Source organism: Numenius arquata, chromosome 12 (genome assembly GCF_964106895.1).
Source record: "Numenius arquata chromosome 12, bNumArq3.hap1.1, whole genome shotgun sequence".
NCBI classification, from domain to species: domain Eukaryota; kingdom Metazoa; phylum Chordata; class Aves; order Charadriiformes; family Scolopacidae; genus Numenius; species Numenius arquata.
In genome coordinates, this window is record NC_133587.1 from 37902355 (window position 1) to 37927149 (window position 24795).

At 37.8% G+C, this 24795-nt stretch overlaps 1 protein-coding gene across 3 annotated transcripts in view; it reads left to right on the plus strand.

Moving 5' to 3' along the window:
- The window catches only part of KMT2C (lysine methyltransferase 2C), a 201157-nt gene that overhangs the window by 115510 nt on the left and 60852 nt on the right, over positions 1-24795 (plus strand). For 2 of the 3 annotated variants that reach the window (XM_074157740.1, XM_074157741.1), the window contains exons 12-20: positions 776-889; positions 1662-2401; positions 10226-10345; positions 12773-12889; positions 17148-17249; positions 17426-17530; positions 18691-18872; positions 19635-19799; positions 20440-20549. In XM_074157740.1, the coding sequence (XP_074013841.1) occupies positions 776-889; positions 1662-2401; positions 10226-10345; positions 12773-12889; positions 17148-17249; positions 17426-17530; positions 18691-18872; positions 19635-19799; positions 20440-20549 (1755 nt within the window). The remainder of the gene's footprint in view (positions 1-775; positions 890-1661; positions 2402-10225; positions 10346-12772; positions 12890-17147; positions 17250-17425; positions 17531-18690; positions 18873-19634; positions 19800-20439; positions 20550-24795) is intronic. The other variant, XM_074157742.1, reaches the window with a different exon arrangement.

The window sequence follows — 24795 nt, forward strand, 5'->3', positions numbered from 1 at the left end:
AACAGAAAGCTGTGTTCATTTGAATTTTTTTGTGTTAACGTGTGGAGGGATCAGTTCCTTTTGAGTTAGCGCTTACTGTATAATTTCTTTTTCCTGCTCCTACTTTGTCTGGTGCATTTCAGTGAATTTCCTTAGCTGAAAAAGCTTTTACGTGAGGAAGAAAATAAGTATTTCCTGTTGCTGTGCTCTATAATGATACTGTCAGCCAAAGAAGTGCTCAATAGTTCCTTTTCCATGCAAATTCCTTTATTTAATATGAGGAACTCACAGATTAAGATATCCTAGTTTTAAAGTGGCAAAATTTAGTTTTCATGTTGTGGAACAGGTAGGTTGAAAATCAGTGTTTCAAGCGCTGATAGTAGATGAAGCCTCATATTTATGCCATAAGCCATTGTAGTATTTGTATAAAAAAATGAAGCCTTCATGCTACAAGTTTTTTCAATTTAGCAGACTGGAATTTGAGAAACACTTTTGTATTGCTTGGGTAATGCAGAAGTCTGTGACTGTGTAAATGAAATTTTCACAATTAGGTGCATATAATTGCGTTACAGACATTTTTCACTGTTTGAAAGGTATAAAACAGCTTCAATGTTAATGAGGTAAAGGCTCCTTAATCTTTAAGAAGTAACTTTCTCATTGACCTGATTTGTCCTAACTGCTATCATATTGTTAAATACCATTCTCTTTAGCCAAAAACAATGGCAGCAACTACTGATGCCAAAGTAATAGAATAAACATCATACCAATTTTGATAACTTCTTTGCCTCTCCTTAAGCTTGTACAAATGAAACGGAAATGGAAAGTGGTGGAGAGGATGCGACATTTCAGGAACAGCCCATTACTGGTGATGGCCCTGGTGAAGAATCAGCTGTTGCATGTGTCACAGATGGTAAGAAAGAGCTTTTCAGTCTGAGAAAATGCCAGTACAGAACTCTTAAGAACCCTCTTCCATTCAGTAAGGTTTGTGGTACTTCATAAATTTAAGAGGAAAAGGTGCCTGGACAGCAGCAGGAGACAAACTGCATCAATATTTTATTGAGGGTCTTCAGAATATTTGTGTAGGAGAAAGTTGTTTTACTTTTCTGATGGGACTGGCTTTCTCCAAAAGCTGGAAATATAATTAAATGTGTTTGTACTCTGGAGGTTTATAGTAAAAACAGTATTTGTTGCTATTCAAATACAGTCACTCACACTTTCTCTTTAAGTCTTTTGTTGTTGTTGTTGTTGTTTGTAGCTGTGAATAACTGGATTGGGTTAATTTTCCCTGGTGTGTTTTGGGGCACGCTGTAGGACTTCTTTCCAATTTATGTGCTTCGTGGTTGCAACTCCACAAGTATCTTTGGTTAAAGATCTCTTCTTTTAGCTGCCTACATGGCAATCGGTATTCAGATTCCTCAAAAATTAATCTTGGGTCTACGTTCTTGTGATTTGCTCTGCTGTGTTTCCAGGGAAGAAAAATAATGAGCTAAACCCATAGACTCCTATAAACGTAGGTACAAAGGAAGATATTTGTGAAGTATATTTTAAGCTACGTATTAAATTCATTCCAGTAAAGTGATATGTACTTGGTGTACTTGATGTGTACCAAGTATACTTGTTGACCGCTACATCTGTGTAAGTTTTTCTTTTTCACACTGAGCCTTGAACATGGTTGTACTTAGTTCCAGGCATATCACCAGAAGAGAAGACCGCAGAACTGGAAACAGAAGTCTCTGTTGAAATTAATTCAGCTGAAATGGAAATGTCTCCTAAAAAGACACCAGCATCTGGTGACAGTCAGACTGAGAAAATGATGGAAGTGATGGAAGGTGTTCAAGCTGTGATACAGCAGGAGTCAGACAAACAAGTGGAAGAGACGCAGCTACCACAAGGTAGTGGGGAGGTGTCAGAGGTATCCACAGTAGACTCTCGGTCTCTGTCCTCAGTGCCTGAGACCATAACTGTGACGCCAGAAATACAGGAGACTGAAAGTAAAGGAGATATTTCTATTCCTGTAGAACAACAACTGGAAATAATAAAAGTGCAAAAAGATGTAGAAAAAGGAGAAACCCATGAAAAGTCAGAAACACCAGCTCTTCTAGAAGTAGAAACTACTTCTGCAAATGAAGGTGTTGCAAATAGTTCACCAGTTGGAGACAAACCCCTAAAATCACCAGCTGAGACTTACCCCTCACTTCCCCCATCAGTTACAATAAACAAGACAAACGTGTCTTCCTCACCAGATGTGTCATTAGAGTTGCATTCCGCACGGGACGTACAGCACACTCAACCCCCAGCGCTGCCTCCCGCTGCTGGGAGTGCTCTCCCGACGACGTACATATCAGTCACTCCAAAAATTGGCATGGGAAAACCAGCCATCACCAAACGCAAGTTTTCTCCTGGGAGACCCAGATCAAGACAGGTAAGCACATAGAATATTTCATTATACATTTATGAAGCACATAGTTCAAATTTCAGTATTACGCATTAAATTCACCTATTTTTTTTAGGACGTAGTAGGCATTTATTCTTCTAAATGAACATGTAGTTTATTCCTTCCAGAAAGTAATTTCATGTTAAATAATTGAGAGATCAGACATCATAAAGGTTCACTAGTGAGAATTAGTTTCTTTCAGTTCATGCTTAGAGCAAAATAAAAGAAAATTTGTTATATTTTTTATACATAGACTACAAATGCAGATATACATAATGTTGTACCTTTTAACTTGTCTCTTAATCTTTTTCATGTATGCATTTATATTGGCTAGTTCTTTCAAAGCGTGTTAAACATTTCAGAAACTGGCTTTATAGAAAAAACTGCAACAACTCCTGTTTCCGTCACGCTGCCAGATACTATTTTGATCAGTGTTTTTAATGGTGTTGCAAATAATTTGATGGTGGTGTTACATTAGCAAATTCCATGTAAGAACTGTCTGGTACAAATGGTTGTGGTTTGACTAGGATTAAATATGATAAGTGAAAAAAATCCTTAAGTCTGTCGCCTTCTGCAACATCTTGCTCTCTATTCGAGTCGTGTAGTTGCGGAGATAATACTTCATCAATCTGTAGGATTTATTTTGTGTTTGCAAAATTCCATACAAAAAGTATGTCAGTGTGACAAATCAGTGTTTCATTTCTGCTCTCGTCACAATTTATTTTTAGTCTCTGTGATTTCTAGGATGACCATTTCATGCTTTTCTGAATTTAGTGTTAAAAAAAGCTTTTTTATATGTTGCGCAATTCTTGCCATTTTTACGTGTTACCTAAGGGTTCAAAATTCATGGTTCTAAAAGGTATGAGTTAGTCTTCTGGAAGGGTTAGAAGTGTATAATTATATGCAATAAACAAACATAATATAAGAAATCAGATTTGGAAGGTTTTAGAGTATCTCTGGGGTTTTTTTACCCTCATATACCAGCATGTATAAAAATAATTTCTCTTAATACTCTGTACTGTCCTAAAATACTTTTTTTCTCAGCTTATCATGCAAAGTGAAGAGGGCCGGGGTTCTTAGGCAGTCTAAAATGAATTCAGTTTTTCTGTTGGGGAAGTCTATTTGTCTTCTTTCGTGTTCCAGCAAGAATTGTATTTATTTTTCTGTGTAATATGCCCCTGCTCTGCATGGGAACCAGCATTTTGATACTGAGAATAAAATTAGTTAACCACCAGAGAACCTGCTGAGGAAAACATGAAGGATGACCCCAACTGTAAATGCCTGTAGCAGAATAGATACACATCTTAAAAAAAAAAAAAAAAAAAAAAAATCAGCTGTAAAAGTAGCAATTTGTATATTCTATGTACAATAGAATATTAGACAGTGACTTCTTAATATGTGATGTGAGTAATGCAAATAAATCTGAGTTGAATTACGATGTAGCAGTCAGGTGTAGCACAAAATCCTAGCTGTGATGCTAAATCAATATAATCTGTTCAACAGTTTGCAAATTATATTTTAAAATCAGAAGGTATTTAGTAGCTTAGCAGTAGTGGTTGTAGAACTGGACGAGTTACTTGTAAAATTCATGATCTGTCTTGTAAAAGGATGTTGGAAACCTGTGAAGGTTTCTTTTGATTTCTGTTATCTTTGTCCTATTAAGCTGGAACTTCTGTGAAGCCAATAGTAATTTTCTGGGAAGAAACGCTCATGCACGCTTTGTTTTAAGTCCCAGCATGCTTTCTTGCCTTTTGCTGATTATTCAGTTTTAGCACAGATCGGCACCTTGTGGAAATCTGTGAAAAACTGTCTTGAGTAAGGACTGAAAATAAATTAAGACCCTGTGGATACTTGATTAATGAAAAATACACACTTCTCTGACCAGTAATCTAAATTCAGCTTAACTAGTTGGTAGGGCTTTGGGATCTTTTTCAGGCTCTTAATCGGTCGGTTTTCACTTTTGTTTATCTCAATTTTCATGTTGGACCTGAAGGTACAAGTCTTGTACCTGTAGATAATGTGTCTTTTGAAAAAAGAGAAGAAGCTTGTATATAATAGATGCTTTCTGAAACCAGAGGCTCTTACTTCTGCTTCCACTAAATTTAGAAGTTCTGTGTTTATTTTGCTGCAGTGAGATTTTTCTAGGTCACTGTGCGGTAAGGTATATATCGTGTTTGCAGAAATATATGTGTGCTTTAAACAGTGACAAAATTATCTCTGGTGCTGTAAGTTTGCCATGTCAACTTCCCACTTTTGACCTTTGCTGAGGGATGAAACCTGTCAAAGGACAGTTTGTAGAGTGTAAATAAGAGATTTAGAAATGTCCAGTTACACGTAGGTGCTTTCCTTTTGGGCAAGATGTAATTAGACCAATCCGTGATAGGTAACACATGTTTTATAAATCTTTTAGCCTTTGAATTACACACAGAAACTGGCTCAGGTTTGGTTTTGTGTTGTGGATTTTTTTTAATTACTATTTTTGCTGTAAACATTCAGGTTTTTTAAAGAATTACGTATTTTTCCAAATCAAGAGTTGTGGATAGGAGCAGAAGCCTCTAAATATTTGATTGTCAAAGAACACCTTGTGTTTTTATCTAAACTCCTCTCAATTTATGTCATCTTAAAAAGTGCACTTGTGCTGGGCAGTAGGATGAACGATTATCCCTTTCCTCAAAATTTATTAATACAATTGCTAATAAAACATACTTGAATAATAGCTCAGTTTTGCTATTGAATACAAAGTTAGGCATAATCTGAAGTGATTTCCTGTATTGGATCTTAGTAGTTTGCATTTGTAATAGGCTTTAGTGGTGCGTCTGCAACACCACTACATCACTCCTATTCTGAAAGGACTAAGATCCGTCTCACAAACTGTGAAGACGATATTCTGCTTAAAAAGGCTTCATGAGTCCCTTTCAGGGCTGCACTGTCAGTGTTATCATCACCACCCCCATCACTGCTTCGATTAGAAACAACAGGAGAAAATCCATCCCCTAAACAAAAGGAGCTATGTATAAATCAATATGTAGGTACAGTTTTTCTGATAAGATTTGCTTTTGCTGGTACAGGCTTGTTCCACTTCAGAGAACATGTTTGTTCTGTGTCACCATAAGAACTCCTGTCAGTAAGGTGCACTTCCACTGACGACGTTTGTTAGGATAGTATGTTATCCATACCTTCAGCTACAGCACATCTTTAAATCTGCATCCAGCCCAGGGGGAGCACCCCCCATTTGCCAGGCTTAGCATCTCCCTGGCTTCCCAGGGGTTTTGGTCCATGGGCTGTCTCTTTTCTGTTTCTGTTACTCCATAATGCAGCCAAATTGGTTTTTACATGTATCCAAAATGTAGTTGTTCGTAGATCAGAGATACTCACTAGTAGCTGCCAGCGAGATAAAGTTTTTACGGTGCTGTCCTCAGAGTTGGGTCTGTACAGTGTCTTCTCCATATATGCAGATTCTCCACCCTTGCCTACAAACTGCAGATCTGTGCTGGGGGCAGGACCTCTCCTTGATGTTTTTCATATTTCTCTTTTCTGAAAGAGTAATCTTAAATTATCCTGTGAGTTTAGTTATGACTAATCTGATGTATATCTAGTTTGAAGTAAATCTTCACAAGGAAAACGGGTATTTATTTTTTTTTCTGTGGAGGTATATTTGAAATGGTGTTGGGTGTATTCTGAATTGAACAAATTTGAAATAGTTGTTTTTGCAACAGCACTCTGTACTGGAAGGCATAATATGAAGTCAGTAAATGGTCATACAACATATGCACTGTGTATATGCATATTCACTGTAAAGACTGGTAGGTAAAGAGGTGAAAATGGTCTGTAGAATAATAGTGAATAGAAAATAATAAGCTTCTACAGTTTCCGTTTTACCATTAAGTTTTATTTTCGAATACGTTCCATGGAAAAATACTACGATTAGAGGCATTTAATTTTCATCAGGGAGATACTGATGATCACTATCATATGGCTTACTACATATTTCTAGGTGTTTTAAGAGAGTTTCTACAATGACAGTGAAAAATGCAAAGTATCATGATGGGTTTGGGTGTATATTCTTTCTTGGGTATCACGGCCTTTTTACTGTCTTCCATTACAAGGTACCACTAAGTATGTTGTTGTAGTGGTAGATGTTGCAAAAAAAAGAGATCAAAAAGGGTCTTTTTCAAGCATTAGGTTTTGTTATGACTTTTATGGGTTTTTTTATGGGGGAGCTGTATTTTTTTGAACAGATTAAATTTTATTCACAACCCTGAAACTACGTTAAATATTAAAATGCAAATCCAGACTTGTGCGTTTGCGATTGCAGTAGATTTCATAAAGCGCTAAGCAGCTAAACACAGTCGGTGGTAATTTAGTGAGATCTCCTGACCCTTGCTGACACTGGGTTTCCTTTTGTTATAATTTACTTGCAGCTGTGTTGTTCAATTTCGAGGACTCAAGAATATGATGGAGAATTAGAACTTCCTGTTTCTGTCACAGTACATAATTATTGCCGTGGTTCTGATGTAAATGAACTGAATAGAACTTTCTCTTCAGTGTTGTGTGGTAATAGGCATTAATTAAAAGCCAAAATATAATTAATGCATCTCTTTGATGTAATTCATTTGTTCGTAGTATTGTGGAAGTGTGTGTTTTTAATTAAGTTTATCTGACCAAGAATTCAAATGTTTCTGATATACAGTAAAACTTGGATTAAATTTCCAATTTAATTCTTAACAATATGGTTCATGAATCATATACAATTCATTTTGTTTTGCAAGACCGAATATTTCATATTCAGATTTAATATTCTATTAGCTTTTTAATCTTTTGAATATACTTAATCACCAGAGAAGTGTATCTTCTTTAAAGGAAAATAATTTTGTACATCCCAAATAAGAGTAGGTAGTTTTAGTTTTTGATTAGGTATTTTTAGCAAGTTTGAGATCTTGAATTTTGACCCTTAGCCAGCGTGTTGCTGCCCTTGTAGATTGTTTCTACGAGACACAGATTTTCTTTGAGTTGTCATTTATAAGAACAGTTACTTACTATGTATTATGAATTTAGAAATACAGGGAGGCTGTAGCTAAGATTCAATGAATGTTTTAACTTTATCTTGCTAAAATGGAGCATTCTTTGCTATTAAAAACATGGCTAGCGTAGAAAAGTTACATTTCCTGTTGCCACAAACGTGCAGGTGCAGTTGCGAACTAGAGTGACGGTGCTCAGTGAAACATGAGGTTCGGACAGAGAACGGACTAATAAACTCTTGATAGAACAAAATCAGACTTCAGTCCTGCCATTCCTGCCTGGTGGAAGCTGCTGCGGGCTGGAGGGCTGGGATTCACCCAGCCACAGGTACCTGCAGTGTTAAAAAGCTGCTATAGTGACCTTGAGGTTCCATTAGAGCTGCAGGAGAGAAGTGGGGACATGTAGGGTAAGACTAATCTGACACCTTCCCTTCCATACCATGAGTTGCCTTCTGCAAGCACCTGTGTCCCTTTGACCATGCAGGGAGCCCAGGGAGGTTCAGCACAAGAGTGATGTGTGTCTCAGAGGAGTCACCCCAGGCACGTGTTTGGGTAGGTCTATCGGACCTCCATTTCTGTGGAAATTTGCTTGCTTTCTTTCCACCCATTTCTGACTTGGTGGGGTTGTGCCCATATTATGTCATGAATATTGTGCCTTTGTGTCCTGGAGGTGAACAAGGACTCCCGTCCATCTCGAGGTTTGGTTCAGGTGCAGGAGGTTTCTGCTCAGCACTATTCCCCTGTTAAACGTCGTTGATGCCTTTGATCTGCTGAGTTACCTGCGTGATAACCATCTCACTGAAGTCAAGCAAAAGAACTGGGATAGCAAAATCAAGCATGCTCGCTTTAATCCAAGTGCAGGCGAGCAGTTGCTGGCTCTGGCGGTTCAGCTGGAGTATTTTTTGGAAGCACCTTGGCAGGGGGAGGACAACGATGGGATGTTGAAAACACAGAGGTGATCTTCTGGCCACTAAGCAGTTTATAGGTTGTGTGTCTACATACCCCCTTGTGTGGACAACATTGCAAAGTGGTGGGGGCTTTTGGTTTTTCTCTAGGGCTAAAGCCCTAGAAAGCAGGTTCGTACTGAATGCCACCATGTCCACGCTGTGGGTTGTACCACTTGGACAATGTTGGCATTTTAAAAATGCAACTTCTAGGCTTTTAGGTCACTGACAACCTTTTTCTTTTGGCTCTGTTGTGCCAGTTTGAATACTGAGCTATCTGAGCAGCCCTAGGTCACCCCCTCCCTGCCCAGCTCTGCAAGCAGAAGGCGTCATATGAGCTTTCCCTCATCTGCTCTCAGGGTAAGCGAGATGTTGGCTCAAACCCACCTTCATCAGCAGATTGCGCTAACCTGGCCATGCCTTACATGGGTCAGGGAGGTCTTGCCCGTGATCCTTCTGGCCTGAAATCAGTTGAGGGGTAGCCCTATTTTCAGTCAGCGCAGCTGTTAGCAAAATACCAATTTACAATCTGAGATGAATATGTGTTTTGATGAGTTGTTGGTTCCAAAGAAATGGTTTCCCACACGTTCTTGATGGAGAATATTTCATTTCAGAAAACCCCCACGTTTTGCAAAGCTATCTCATTTTTTCTTAATGCTTGTATAGACCAGTATTCAAAGGCATAAATGTATTTGGGCTTGCCCATGTGAGCAGTTGTGCATGTGTGAATAATTGGGACTATTAGTATGCATAAGGTTATTCCATACCATCCCTGCGATTCTGCTGCTGAATGTCATTCTGGAGAAGGTAAACCTATACTTTTCATCTGTTGTACTTCTTGTCTTAGTATTCATTATTTCTTACTCTCACAAACTTAGAATTAGGAAAACCTACTACCCTTCAACTATTCTAATTTGTAAATTCAGAATGAAGTTATTTATGATGGCTCTCTCCTGCAGTTTTTACTCAGGGCTCGAGGAAGCCTTCCCCAGATTTTAATGTGTATGAGGAACTTCAGCGTGGTTTTTTTCTTATCCGTCTTAGCACTTTCTTCTTGTTTTGCCATATTTCTTGTGACAGTTACACAATATCTCACCATGATGGGAACTACAGAAATAGGGATAATAATCAATTACTTTAAAAGTTTGTTGGTACAGCATATGGATGTGTATTAATAAATGTATATAATAATGCATTAAAATTTGATACCATGGCATAACATGAAAACGCTGGGGTAAGAAAAACTTAGTCCTGGGGTTTTCTAACGGTTTATTTGTGGCAAACTTGTGAGAAAGAGATACTTTGTTAATTACCATGGCTGTTTTTCTTTTCTTTTTTTTTTTTAATGGTTTATTCATATTCCTTTTGTTTCACACGCTTCTCTAACTAGTTGTTGCTGTGATTGTCAGTAGTTTAGACTCAAAAGTTGACTAAGGCCATCTGTTCTTTCAAAATGTGATTTGAAGTGTAAAAGGGGATGTTATCATCTCAAACTACTGTCTTCTTTTCATGCAATAAAATTTAGGGATATAACTTGTTGTTATGATTGCTTGCTTTTGATTTGTATTATGCTTTGTTTATAAAACTCATTTTGTTGTACTTAACCATCATTTGGAGGTTAATGTTTGTTTTAGTGTATGTTTCAATGAAAACCTAAAAATTTCCCACCTTCTTCTCACTCAGTGAACTAATTGACTACTTAAGTTAACGTAGAATTGCCTATGCCTGCATGTGCTTTGCTTTTCAGATTTTTTTTTTTGTTGCTTGCTTTTTTTCTTCTTTTTTTTTCCTTTTTTTTTTTTTATGTTGCAAAGTTTTATACATCTATTTTCTCACCTACCGTATCCTAGGGGGCTTGGAGTACCAATAATACAGTCAGCCCACCTTCCTGGTCCCCAGACATTTCAGAAGGTCGGGACATTTTTAAATCCAGACAGCTTCCTGGCAGTGCCATTTGGAGCATCAAAGTGGTAAATAATTTGAATTTATTTTCCTGTATCCATTGCTATCTTTCTGCTGTAGAGACTAGTGATGAAATTCTGTATCTCACAACTGAATTAATCTTCTATTCTATTACCGTTTAAGGCCTTTAAAATTTATTGAAACTCTGGAGCTTTCAGGTTTAAAAAAGTATGCTTTCCAGAGTGTACAGGATGGCATTGCCCTGATTTTCGATGGCAAAGAATAGCTTGTATTACCAATCTTTTGTCTGTGCTGAATACTTCACTTTTTGTGGTTGGCTTTACGTAGCTGTCAAAATAAATTACCTGAGAAGGGAAGTGTCCTTAAGACTTGGCAGTAAGGTAAGCCAGGCACGGAAAGGAGCAGAGATCTGAAGGGTGGCTTCTCTTTGTTACTGTGGAGAAATCTTGCAGAGTGGATTCAAAACAACATCATTTTTTAGCTTATGGGGGAAAAAGTAACATCTTTCCTACCTGATTAGATGGACCAAAGCTTGTATCCACAGTGACATTTACCATTAAAAACACCTGAAGAAACTAAGTGGAATTATTATTTTTTAAATAAAGGCAAAAAAGCTGAATTATGAAACTAATAAATAGCTGTAGCTTCCCAATGATTTATTTCCATCTCACTTTAACTTTCATGCTAATTTTATTTTAATTTGACATTAGCTTAGCTTTTGCTGCTTCAAGCATTAATTTTCAGCTTAATATTCAGCATTAACATTGATAGAAATATGTGCTTATTCCTGTTACTAGTTGTGTGAAAATAACAATACTGATACCTGGTCTGGAACAGGCAAAATAAGAAACATGGCAGAAGAGTTTGCATCTTAAAAAATTGATGCTTTTGTGTCCTGTGTGTGCATATGTATTAACTCCATATATATGTAGGACAACATTTTTTCTTTCACCGTAATACATATAAATACTTCAGCATCAGTAGCATCCTTCCTTTTGCTTTCTAAAATAGCGTTGCCTTGCATTACCTCGTTGTGTAAGAGTAAGTCATTTTAATTTCTCTTTCCATTAACAGATGGATGTTAATAAAATTTTAACATTGGGATACTTGGATTCTCCCTTTAATTATGATCATAAAATTCTATATCTTCTTTAAAACAGGAGTTGGAATATTTGAAAATTATTGTTGGTAATATTGAGCCCATAGTGCTGCTTTCCATCCAGGGAACTCCTGTCTCCGTCAGTAAGGACTGTTCGTGTCTGTTGGCGACACTGTCCCCAAGGAGCTTGATGGTTCCATCAGCATTTGTTTTATTGAGTAAATGTTTTGCCTTGGTACTAAAAGTAGTTTCCAGCAAACGTTTGGATACAGGCACCCTGTCTAGATGCTCTGTGGATGGGGTTGGGCTGTACTAGGAGCCGAGATTATTCACAAATTTTAAAGGCAATAAATAATGCTCAGTGCTTATAAGGGTGCTTATTTGAGTATATGCCATAATTATCATCAGTTGTACAGACCAGAGGCTCTGAAACATGTTGTAAAGATGTCTGATACACCAGCCAGAACGTTGGGACATTGTGAATGTGTTCTTTTTCTCTCTGGAAGTGATTAGGGAGGATTAAGGATCCTCTTTGTGTTTAGTTAATTTTTAAATTAAAAAAAAAAAATAAAAAAAAATTCAAACTAAGTCACAGTATTAATATCAGGTAATTATCATTAAAAACATTCTCGCATTTCCACAGTTAATTGTAGTTGAACATACTGTGAATACTCCAGAGCATACAACGCTTCAACTGTGCGCCTGCATCTAAAATAAGAAAGGGGGAAAAAGAAGCTGTCTAAAAAATAAGTGGATATTTTGTAAGAAAAACATCATGTTATGGGGAATGTTGATCTGAGTGTAATTGATATAATTAATATAAAAAGCTCTCTCTGTATCTGCTGAATTAAGAGAGTTTAATGGAGCTGGCTCCTGCTTCGCTTTGGGAGCAGGCTTGAGTCCTAATAAATTCCAGTTTTTTGCTTGATTATTCATAGCATAAGAAAAGCATCTGTGATTGCAAGTAATCAAGTGTCCAGACCCTTTCCAGAAGTCCTATGACTGTCTGAGCTGACTGTTTAAAAAGAAAGGAAAAATGAATCACAGAATCGAGGATATTTATTTTGGATACTTTGCAACTGTGCAAAAAAAAAATACATTTCCATTTTTTGAGTTATTCCTGAGCAGAAAATAAACATTTCTGGTTTAGGCTGCTTTCTTACTGGTGATAGAGGTGATCATATTATGTCATGTAAGTAGTTAAAGGTATTTCACAATGGTTTATGCAGTGACCTGGGGATTATGGCCTCACATTCACTTGAAATCATAAGGTTTTTTACTTACGTTTTTCCCTAGATGCATTGAACACGTTTTATATCCCGTATTACAAAAAAAACTTCAGGTTGCATTTAAATTGTTACCTTATATTGAATAGGGCCGTGGATCAGGATTCCCAGGGAAGCGGAGGCCACGTGGAGCAGGTCTTTCAGGAAGAGGTGGCAGAGGTAGATCGAAACTGAAAAATGGAGTTGGGACTGTAGTCATTCCAGGGGTAAGAACATTTATTTTTTAAGTCATATTGCAGTCTGTTAATGTAACAGATTTTTATTCAGCTATAATTCTTGTATTAAAATACTGTCTAAAACCAAAGAGCATCAAAAAGCAGAAGTGTTTGATAAAGTCTGTCTATTACTAAGTGTTTGTGATGATATTGCACTGTAGCTTAATGGACCTGGAGCGATTTTATGCTTCTCTTGCCACCTAAAGGCACAACTGTTGGGAGTCTCCTTTCATTTCCTTGGGTGGAAAATACGCTGGGTAAAGGCAGCACTCACTGCGGCAACAGGAAAGGGGAGAGCAAGGCTTGTGCATGAGAACGTAACAGCAGCCGTAGCAGATCACGCCAGAGGTTCTTCTACCCAGGAGACCAAAACTGAGTGGTGGGGGAAGAGCGCAGAGAGGCCTAGAGAAGGAGACACCTCAACGGTTTGTGGCTTGGAGGCTTGCTGAACAGGAGGAGGTACCTTTGTCCTGGGCAGCATGTGGTGGAGCTTTCTTTCATGAATTTTTCTGTTCAATTTTAAAAACGTTTTGAAACCATGTTAATGTTTTTTAGTTGTTTTAAATTGCCGCCTGCTGGTTTCGCTGTCTGCTCCTTAGTGCTCTTACAGAAAAGGAAGTGGGGGGTTGTTTTCTATTCACCTCCGCTGTCCGAGCCACTCAGTTTCTAGACATCTCCGTCATTTCTCCGCCTTTTACTTCACTCTTCCCTTGCTACTCTGAAGAATCCCAGTATTTTGAGTTGTTCCTTGTATGGATTTTTACCGGCCTTTTTATAGCCCAGCACTCAGCTGTATGAAGAACTTGTGCAGTTCTTCACAGCTGTCTTTCTTTTTTTTCTTAATTGTTCTGAATATCTGAATACTGTGGGCAAACTTTGTCACCTTGCTCCTTGCTTGATTTTTCGGACTGCACACAAGTGTGTTGAACACCATGGCCTATTGGCAGACATCCCTGTCAGATTCCACTAGTGCTATTCTCCCACGTAGAAAACTGCTAATTTATTCTACTCTTTATTTCATGTCTTGTGTCAATATAGGGACTGTTCCCCTAACTCTGTGTTAGCTTACTTTTTTTTTTAAGGAGCACTGGTGAAGGACTTTGCCAAAAGAATTTGGTAACGATGTAAAATTACAGAGTCAAATTTCCCTGTCCCCAGGTTTGCTGACTCCTGCAGAGAGCTCTGATAGATCCTGATTAACCATCATTAAAGCTTCCTTGACTCTTTAATAAAATATAATATATATATTAATGTGGCTGCAAGCTCTCTGTTGTGATCGTCAGATACTGTGTAGGACAGTATACGGCTTCCTCCAGAAACCCTTAAAAAAAAGGTAGCTACGTTTTTCCATCTCCCGTTGCTACAGCACTGAAGTGATCCTAAGCAAGTTGTTGCTTATTGCAATTGATATTTAAACTATTTCATACTTGGAAGTCCTTTTAAAACTCTTAAATCTTACACAGTCTGGTCTGCTCCTCCTTAGAAGAGAAATTTTGGTATGAAAAACTTGGAAATCTTGACTGCAAAAATGTTATTTTTTTCCTGCCATGGACTTGGCTGCTTTGAACATTCCTTTTAAAGTTTGGTTATCAATCAGCCCTGCAGATTTTGAGAGACATCCAGTTCCTCATGTTCAGAGAAGGACTTACTCATTTTTATGTCTTTATGAAGTAATTTCTCAGACTCTCTTTAGAGCTGCTTTTTTGTGTTCTTACATACAATCTGTTTGAGTTTATACAGCATTTTGCCACTTATTGTGGACTATATCATAATTTTTTGGAATACTCTGGTATTTGTGATCTGGGCAAGGAACAAATGTCTCTATCGTTCCCTTTTCAAGCTTTGGATGGTCAAGATTTGTAAGCAAATACATAATTTTAAACATACGGGATGAATTCCGCTCAAGCTCGTCATAGGTATCTTATTGTATTGGAGGCATTCACATAATTATTGAGTCCTTAGTACAGGAAAAACGTGGACCTGTTGGAGCAGGTCCAGAGGAGGACCATAAAAATCAACAGAGGGATGGAACCCCTCTGCTATGAAAACAGGCTGAGAGTTGGAGTTGTTCAGACTGGAGAAGAGAAGGCTCCGGGGAGACATTATAGCCCTTTCCAGTACCTAAAGGGGGCTTATAAGAAAGATGGGGACAGTCTTCTTAGTAGGGCCTGTTGCAACAGGACAAGGGGTAGTGGTTTTAAACTAAAAGAGCAAAGATTTAGACTAGATAGAAGGAAGACATTTTTTATGCTGAGGGTGGTGAAACCCTGGCCCAGGTTGCCCGGAGAGGTGGTAGATGCCCCATCCCTGGAGACATTCAAGGTCAGGTTAGATGGGGCTCTGAGCAACCTGATCTAGTTGAAGATGTCCCTGCTCATTGCAGGGGGGTTGGACTGGATGACCTTTAAAGGTCCCTTCCAACCCAAACTTTTCTACGATTCTGTGTTACAGAGCACGGATGTGTACTTCAAGGGGAAGCTGGGTTTTATAGAACAAACTCTTAAAAAATTTTGTAACTGAACAGAGGATATTTAGTTAGGTAAATTGCTATAAATACAAAAGACATCACTCTCCACAGTTCCTACGGAAATTTGATCCTGTGACTTGTCACAGCTTCAGAGTTTTAGAGCAGGGATGCAATTGTCTCATGATACAGTAGATGAAGGTAGCAATACCAAGAGACCAGCCTTTCGCCAGATAAATGCTTGAAATGGGACTATATTCAGCCCCTTTGCAAAACTGATTTGTATTCAGCATGGGCTCATGACCAGTGGACAACTACATAAATTTGGGAGTATCTTGGGAACGAGGAAGAAGTTGGCTACAGGTTAACCCAAGCTGGATCAAGGCTGGCATTTAGCAAACACCAAAGTAGCAGTGGTTCAGTCCTTCAAATTCTGCTCTGTTGTGTATGCGAGCAATTCCAAGAACTTTGTGGAACCTGTGGAAGCATACGTGAGGAAAAAGCTCTCCCTGAACGTATCAAGAGGTGTTTTGGGTCTTTTTTGGTTAATTGGTTAGTTACAGCTGCAGTGCTCTCAACCATGCAGTAATTAAAACGCGTTAACAATATATCCCCTTTTTAACTGTTTCTCAGTAAACACTGGTTTTCAGCAAAAGTATATCAGAAGGATTCCTGTAGCTGTTGTAACAGTATTTACATTTGTCGCTAGAGTGATGTTTGGATTTGTAAAATATTTAAATTATTTAAAGAAAACTATCTGTGTAAGACTTAAACTGTGTTTAAAATAATCCACATCTATAAAATTAAAATAGCTGGTAAAGCGAAGTTACATTTCTCTATCATGCATTTGTTCTTTTATGTTGAACTCTGTGCTCTCATCTTCCGAACTTCCATGGCTGCTGCTGGTTCACAGAATAAATAGTTAGGCCTGATAATTTAAATTCATGGATAGCAAATTCTGAATAGTAAGATCTGCATGAAAGTCAGAACACAGTTGAAGTTTGGTTGTTTTTTTTTTTTTTCTTCTTTTTCTTCCTAAGAAGCTATATATACATGTATACACTGAATTAATAAAGGGCAGGTCAGAGTTATGATCTCATGATCAAGTGGAGAACGAGTGTCTGCAGTAAGAGCTTATGGATTGAGATGAAAACAGCTGTTTCGGGTTCAATGCAAGTTTTTATGGGCAAGAGAGATAAGCCCCATAAAGAAACTGCTTACGGAGCGTATCTTAACTCTTGTAACTTTAGAACTCTTGCTCATTCCTCTAATGTACTTGGAACATTAGCTAAACCATATTTTAGGCAATATGGGACAAATTATGTTTCTGCCATTGCTCTTTGAATTAATACTCAAAAGTATGTTGCCACATTTAACTTTTCAATGAGAAGAACCTCAGTGTTTATATATATGGAACAGAGCAGACTGGTCACAGTATGACAATTTCTGCTTAGTGATTTATTTTTTTCTTAGACTACCTCTTTCCTTCCGTTTCCATTTTAAAGTGCAATGGGGTAATGCGTAAAGGTGAACAAAGGAGAGGAAGAGTATATTTCTGTAAAACTGAAATAGTGATGATGCTTCTACTGATGTGAAAATGTGAATTAATATAGTAATTTCTAATAAAGGTACCTCTTTATGAAAGTTCATACTGTATGAACAAATATTTGCAAAGCATGTACTCTCTGGTACTATTAACGTATTTAGAGAGTAAGTTTCATCTGGTCTCATGTCTTAGAAAATGTGATGTTCTTGCTGTTTATGTTTGGTGGTTTTTTTTAATAGGTCACAACAATGGATATTTCATCTAACAAAGATGAGGAAGAAAACTCGATGCATAACACAGTTGTCCTCTTCTCTAACAGTGACAAGTTCACTCTCCATCAGGTTAGGATAATAGTTACTGTATTTTCATTTTGTTTCTCTGCTTTTAATTAGAAAAAAGTAAATGAATGTCCTTGTTAGGAGTTAAAACATACAGCAAGCTAGTTGGATTTTAGTACGTGTTTTCAGAATTTAGTGTTTGGCATGTGTTGAAAATCTGCTTTCCTCTGTCATTTCAGGATATGTGCGTAGTCTGTGGGAGTTTTGGCCAAGGTGCTGAGGGCAGGTTGCTTGCCTGTTCTCAATGTGGTCAGTGTTACCATCCGTACTGTGTCAGTATTAAGGTGAGAGCTTTTGTTGCATCAAAAAAAAATACTTGATTACACTGTTTTCATATTGCACTTTAATAGCACTATGCTGCCTTTGGTTTTGTGGTAATTAGGGGAGTCATTAACTTGTTAGATATTCATCAGCTAATGTGACCATTATTTGTATGCGACTTGTGAAAGACTTTAATTAAATGTCATTTTATAGTATGCATTGCCTCAAGAGAAATTAACCTTTTTGTGATTTTGCAACCATAAATAGCACTGATTATCCAGCAGTTGGTTAAAATAACAGTTTGAGATATAAGCTTAAAACCTAAATACAAGCAGAATTAAAAACAAAGAAAAAATTTATAGTGCATCTTCATTTACTGGGGGCATAAGGTTTGGTTGATTCAATTTGTCTGTTGGCTGTCAGAATTGACAGCAGTTGGAGTAGTTAATTAATACATTTTACATTCATTAGTCTAGGAGAGAATGTGTGAAAATTAAATTTGAATGGTATGAGATGACTTAGCAAGCACATAATAAGCTATTTACTGCAATATATACACTATGCACTTCATTGTTTTTTGTATAAGTACGTGTACATATATGTAAAAGTGGGATTTTTTAAACACATCAAAAATTTATTTTAAATGTACTTTACAAAATGCTACATGTGTATTTCATGCAACTGTAATATGGCTCTGTGTTTATATACTACTCTTACGTTATATATTAATTACAGTAAATTAATTGCTTGCTTCAGATGGCTAAAACCCCAGCACTGACTATCACAGATAATTTTGGAAAGGCATAGGATTTGTAGTGACCTGAACCTTGGCTTTACTACATAGCTGAAAAAAAGCAGCCTTCATCCTTCATCCCTATAGGACCAGCTACTCCTATAAGGAGTAAACTGTCCTACTTGTAGATCCACTGCAGGATATATTCTAGTTGATCCACATGAATTATATTCTGGAACAGTATCAGTTGTCAGTAATTACAGTCTCTTTCTGTTTAATCCATTCCCATTTATTGAAGCTTCAGAAAGTCTAATTGATAAACAGCTGCTTGTGATGTGGAATGTGTGTGCAGAAGTGCCTCCTGTGCTCCACTAGTGCCAGACCTTAATTTGTACAAGGATCTCGCTTCAGAGAGCAGTTTTCAAATAATTTTCACCTTGCCATTTGCAGATTACTAAAGTGGTGCTTAGCAAAGGTTGGAGGTGCCTGGAGTGCACGGTGTGTGAAGCCTGTGGGAAAGCCACGGACCCAGGGAGGCTGCTGCTCTGTGATGACTGCGACATCAGCTACCATACCTACTGCTTGGACCCACCCCTGCAGACAGTGCCCAAGGGAGGCTGGAAGTGCAAATGGTGTGTTGGGGTCTGGGGACAGGAATAGCGACCGCTGGCCTCTCTTGTTTCTTTTTCTCACGTCTTATTTGCAATGTCAGTTGAACTGTGATAACATTTGAAATTATTTAAGTCAGGTGTATTAAACAAAGCAAACAAAATATTTTTTAATTGTTTCATTAAGTTATCAATTTAGTAAGGGAACTGTTATCTTCTCTTAATACTGTTTCTTCCTGCCAAAAACCATGTTAGTATAGGTGGACAAAATTTTCTTTTAGAAACTCTTAGACAAAAAAAGAAATCTGATGGATGTCCATTGGAACATCCATTCCAGCGTTCAGCTGGAAAAATGAATGGCCGCTTCACCAGATTGTTCTCAAAACTCTCTGAAAACCATTCATTTTACTTGGGTGAAACACAAACAGACTTGACCTCTCACATGGTTAAGTCTCCATATCTCAAAGTGAATGGGAGCTGGAAGCAGGAGCTCCTTTGACCTGTTGATCTGTTACAAACACCCATCTGCCTGTTTTTGCAGATTGAAGGGAATTCTTACTTAGGAACTTCCTGCAAAAAGTATAAAAAATGTTAGTAATGTTCAGAATCTAAATAATACTGTTTTCATTCAATTAAAATATTGTTTGACCTGAAATGAATTCTCACCCCCAGTGGTTAGTGATCTAAAACTTAATTATTCACCCAGTTCTAAGTAGGAGGGTTTTAAAGCCACAAAATTGTCTTCCTGTGAACTGAAGGTAATAGATCGTTTTGTCTGTTCTGCAGGTGTGTTTGGTGCAGACACTGTGGAGCAACTTCTCCAGGTTTAAGATGTGAATGGCAAAATAATTACACACAGTGTGCTCCCTGCGCCAGTTTGTCTACCTGCCCGATCTGCTATCGCACTTACAGGGATGAAGAGCTTATAATTCAGTGTAGACAATGTGATCGGTAAGGATTTCTAATACTTTACAGGTCTTTCCTGTTTAAGGTTTATTTTATTTTCTTTTTTTTTTTTTCCCGTAATGTAAAAGTGTAAAGATGAAGGGAATTGTCTTGTGGTAAAGAGCACTGGATTGAGTCTCAGAAGTCTCTTATTAGTTCATTCCTAGTTGTACCACAGACTTAACTATATGACTCTGGGCAAATTGATTAATCGCTCTGTGCCTCATTTCGCCCCCCTCCCCCCTCCCCCCCCCCCCCCCCCCCGTAAAAATAAAGCTAATTTACCTCGCAAGACTATTGTTGTGAGACTAAATCTAGCTAAATCTACATTGTATCAAGTAAATAGTTAAAATTATTGCAATATAGGGAGAAAATTATAATGCTAAGGCATATTTGCTTCCAGGACGTTGTTTTGTAGAGATTTCCGTCTTGTGAAGGGAAATAGGTAATCTGATGCTGTATATACAGTACTTAACACACACCACCATAGGGGAATGCTATATGTGGAGAACCTGATTCATCATTTCTCCCTTAAATAATTTAAACTAAACAAGTATTTCACATTGGACCATATACTGATATTTAGGTCTCCTAAAACACCACATATTTCCTTTAAATTGTATTTTTTCCCCCACTTAATTTCTAGATGGATGCATGCAATCTGTCAGAACTTAAACACAGAGGAGGAAGTGGAAAACATAGCTGATATGGGTTTTGACTGTACCATTTGTAGGCCATACATACCACCAACAAACGGTAAGAAGACAATTGAAACCAATGGCAGGATTGCACACTGCAATAAATAGGTTTGGGAATGTGTTATGGTTCTTTTCTCTGGTGGAGATTGGGCTCATGGTAGAAGCAAGATTTTTCGCGTTTATTTTAAGGGCCTTCTGGAAGTGTCCTCAGCTCTTTCGCACCTTCTAGTAATGGGCTGCAAAGCCAGAGAAGACCTAGCAGGGGGAGTTCTGGATAGATTTATTGAAGATAATTTGGGTAAACGACTAAAAACATTTGGTATTGAAAGGGTAAAAGGCATCACCTTTGGAAGGAAGAAAGCTCAGTTCTCTAAAATTATTAACTGCAGAAGGGTCTGAAAATCAATCCCAAGCAGAAAAACTTTCTATATTTCAGTACTCTGAGGCTGTCTGAAGCAGCAGTAGCTGTAACAACAGTCCATTTAAGCGTTTTTCCCCTCCTCCCTCATGTTTTATTAGTGCCACTCCCTCAGCTCTCCCAGTATTTAAGAGCAGTGCTTCCCTCCCTAGCTGCCGTCCTTCAAAGAATTCACCAAACTTTCCTGCTCGGGAGTCGCCACTTTCTTGTCAGTTAAAATGTATAGGTCTTTGCTCTTCCCTGCACACATTATCATTGAATTTATGTACCACCTTCCTGGTTAGTCTGTATGGCACAGTTGGTACTTCAGGAGCTGAGGTTACTGCAGTTATCTCCTTAAGCACAGCTGTAGCAGCTGGTTCTGTAGGATGGTTAATGTTATCGTAAGTGGCCTGTCAGCGATTAAATTGGCCTATTACATGATTTATGGTCTTGCTACGAGGGTGGTAGCCCAGGTCAGCTTTCTCTGCATGTCAGCTCACGGGAGGTTCTGCTTCAGTCTGCTGCTGTAACAGAGCATGGACACCTATTCCTGTTTTTAGCGTCATAGCACGTTAAAGTGTTTGCATTGACCCTTTATCATGACAGTATGGTGGGAGGAACATACAAGAACTAAGCAAATATGTCGAGAGGTATCTATATCCAGCAGGAAGATGTTCAGTAAGATTGGCTTTTCTGATCAAGAATGAAGATACCATGAGGCATGTGTTCAAGAGGGCTGCCCAGAAAAGTTCAATACACCTTCTAACGTCCCTTTACACTGCCATGTCCCTATAACAGCATGGCAGTAATTGTAACTCACTGGCGTGACCCTGGAGGTTTAAATACTCCCTTTTGAACTACACATTGTTGTGGATCGCTTCCAAGTATCCTACTTTTATCACTATTAGAAGGATGACTTACGTATTTCTACAAGTCACTTCATTTCTGAGGTCTGCTTTCACAAATTCAAAAAGAAAGATGTTTTGTAAGTGGGAAAAACAAGAAACTTGCAGATATAACACAGATTTTTGTTTATTTTGATAATAAACTTTGGGCACGTAAAACAAAAAGGTCCAAGTAAGAAATACTCCCTCTTCCTTTCTCTTTTGAGCTGGCAGAGCTACCTTTTAGAGATAATTAAAGCCTGCAATATGTGAGACAAAACATCTTCACAAAATGGTATCAGAGATATTTCACTTCCAGGTATACGCTGGCCCCTGAGTTAGCCCTTCCTGCACATCTTCGTGAAGTTGTGTTGCTCAGGTTTGTCTTCTGAGGAATAGGAACCAGTCCTGCAGGACCTGTTAGGGAATTCCCAAGTTTTCTTTGCAGGTTTTTTTTATAAGACAAGTTTCTCTGCTTATTCTTTCATGTTTTGACTCAGTATATATAATACTTCTTTAACACATGTACATTTGCACAGTTGCATGTCTGAATATGTATTTGATGCATGTTTATAGAAACACTTGCATGTACTTTTATATGAAATGTTCTGATCTTTCATTAATTCTTCTACAACTCCTTTGAAAATTTTCTGTAAATTTTTTTTGTTTCAAAGTGAGAACAATTAGCGTTTGATTAACTTAGAGAAACAAATGTTCGTTAACAGTAGAAAGCTTCTTAAAATGTACCATATTGTGGGATTTTTATTGGTACGGTTCTTGCTCTTTCCATTTGATGTATCACAGGTATGTTGCGAGTATTATTACAAGCTTTTTAACTACTTTCTTTGTAGAAGAAGCAAGAGCCCTAGTAAACCTAGTGAAATACCAATACGTTGTAAGGTTTATTAAATAGTAAATGCTTCTAGCATGTAGGTATTGAGAAAGAGCTTCCATTTTTCTTGCTTCAGAAAACGGAAACTTTTAGATTTGTAAGAGCTCTTCCCTATCTCATCTTACCATGTCTGATAATCTTACAAAGTCATCTTCTTCAGGAAACAGAAATAAAAGATAGTTTTTTCTCTTCTTGAACATACATAAATATAAAAAGCCAGAATGTGGTAAGATTTGCTCCAAAGTAGTATTCCATAAACCTTCATTACTAGAGTCTTTTGAAATAATCATCTCTGATCAGTGTTCCATCAGGTTCCTTTTAGTGTGGTCTCAAGTTGTAACATATGTCCCCCAATGTATTGCTGGGCCTTGTAGAAATTTTTTTCTAATTTAGATTGCTTGACTATTACCATGCCTGGGTACAAGCAGCTGCTCTAGGTGGCAGCAGCTTTTCCTCTGTGCTGTAATTCCTGCACGTTCAGGGGAGGTTTGTACATCTCTCATCTACGTTCACTTCTAGACAAGCAGTTCTCAACCATCTACCCATCACTTCTGCCTTTCTGTAGTTTTCCCTTGTATGTCGTATGCCTTATCTGCAAATTCCATCCCTTTCTCACTTAGTCCCGTCCCCTCTCCATCCACGTACTCCAGCTTCCGTCTTCCCTAGTGCTGATTTTCTTTCTCTGCAGGAGGCAAAGGGACCAGCTCTGCCTGGTTTCCTTTAGCTACTTACACCTGATCTGGTGGCAGTTTATCGTAGCTGCCCGTGTGTGTGTGTTCCTCCTGTGGCTCAAGTAAGCATGTCCACAGAGACAGTGAGAACTTTGTATCACTCATTCAGAGATGCTTGATGCTGCCAGTGATGTGCGTATTAGGGCTGCGAGCCACTGTTGTGCAATTGTCATGAAACTGAATTAAATTTTTCGTCATTGTGAAATTTAGTTCAATTTTACAAATTCAGGATACAAAAGCAACATAATGCTATATGTTAAAAAATTAACTTTAGAATTTTTTATTATTTGGCACGTTTATTATGTCACTTCTTATGTTCTTGTAAGTTGCTGTATTTACAGAGAAATCCCTGCATCACCATACAGTTATGCAGGAATCCCGTAGTGCTCTGTTACTGCTGTGTTTCTACATCAACCGTTTCACTCCATCCTTTATGCTGATTTCATTTCTTCCTAGAATTGTTCTTTTCTATTGCAGCCTTACAAATGGCAGCCCCCTTTCATTTTGAAACTGTGGTTCTTCTCATTGTATTGTGTTCTGTGCAATTACTTGTTTTCAACTGAAGCGACTAAATGCTATGCAGTATTCAGCATGTTTAAACACTTTTGCAAATAAGCATAATAATTCTGGTTAAACTTCAGCTAAGTGCCTCAGAAGGCACTTTTTTGTTCAGTTTTTATTTTTTTCCCTTGAACAGTCTGTCTCTAACAGTACTATGTTTCTCTGTTGTCCATTTTATTGATTTTAATCCTTAATCTGCACTCGAAGTAGCTCCTTTTCTGGAAGTCTGTTTGATACTGTCTTCAAAATATTTGTGCGGTTGTTTTTTTTTTTCTGAAGGCCTCACCTCTGTCACTCCCGGCTTCTTTATTTGACGATTTCAACTCTATTCAGTCTCCAAAGCTAAAAATTGTTCACAATTTGACCTGAACCAGAAGATCACTCCCTGTTGTTTGACTTTTAAATAAGGATTTCAAATTTCCATTTACAGCTGTCTCTCTGAATTTTTTGTTTCTCTTAGATTCAATTTCAATAATTGCTATCTCGGTCTTAAAACATCTTGTAAATTACAACCAATTAAATGAACAGATTCTACTTGGAGTATTTCTTACAATCTGCCTTTTTTCTGTTGTTTCAGTTCGGTGCTTTTGAGTATCTTCCATCCTGCAGCTTGTCCCATATTTTTTTGTTTCCCTCCAGCTCAGTGTCTCTTTCAAAATCTCATTTTCAGTTTCTTTTGTTTCTTGTCTTTTCCTTCAATTCCCGTGTATCAGTTTTTCAGTAATTCTCATAGGCTGCTTTCATTTACTAGTTGCATTGAATATTGGTTTTCTGTAGGTCATATCATATAGTTTAGTTACACTTTACGTAAAACTTTTAAGGGAGTATAGTTTTCG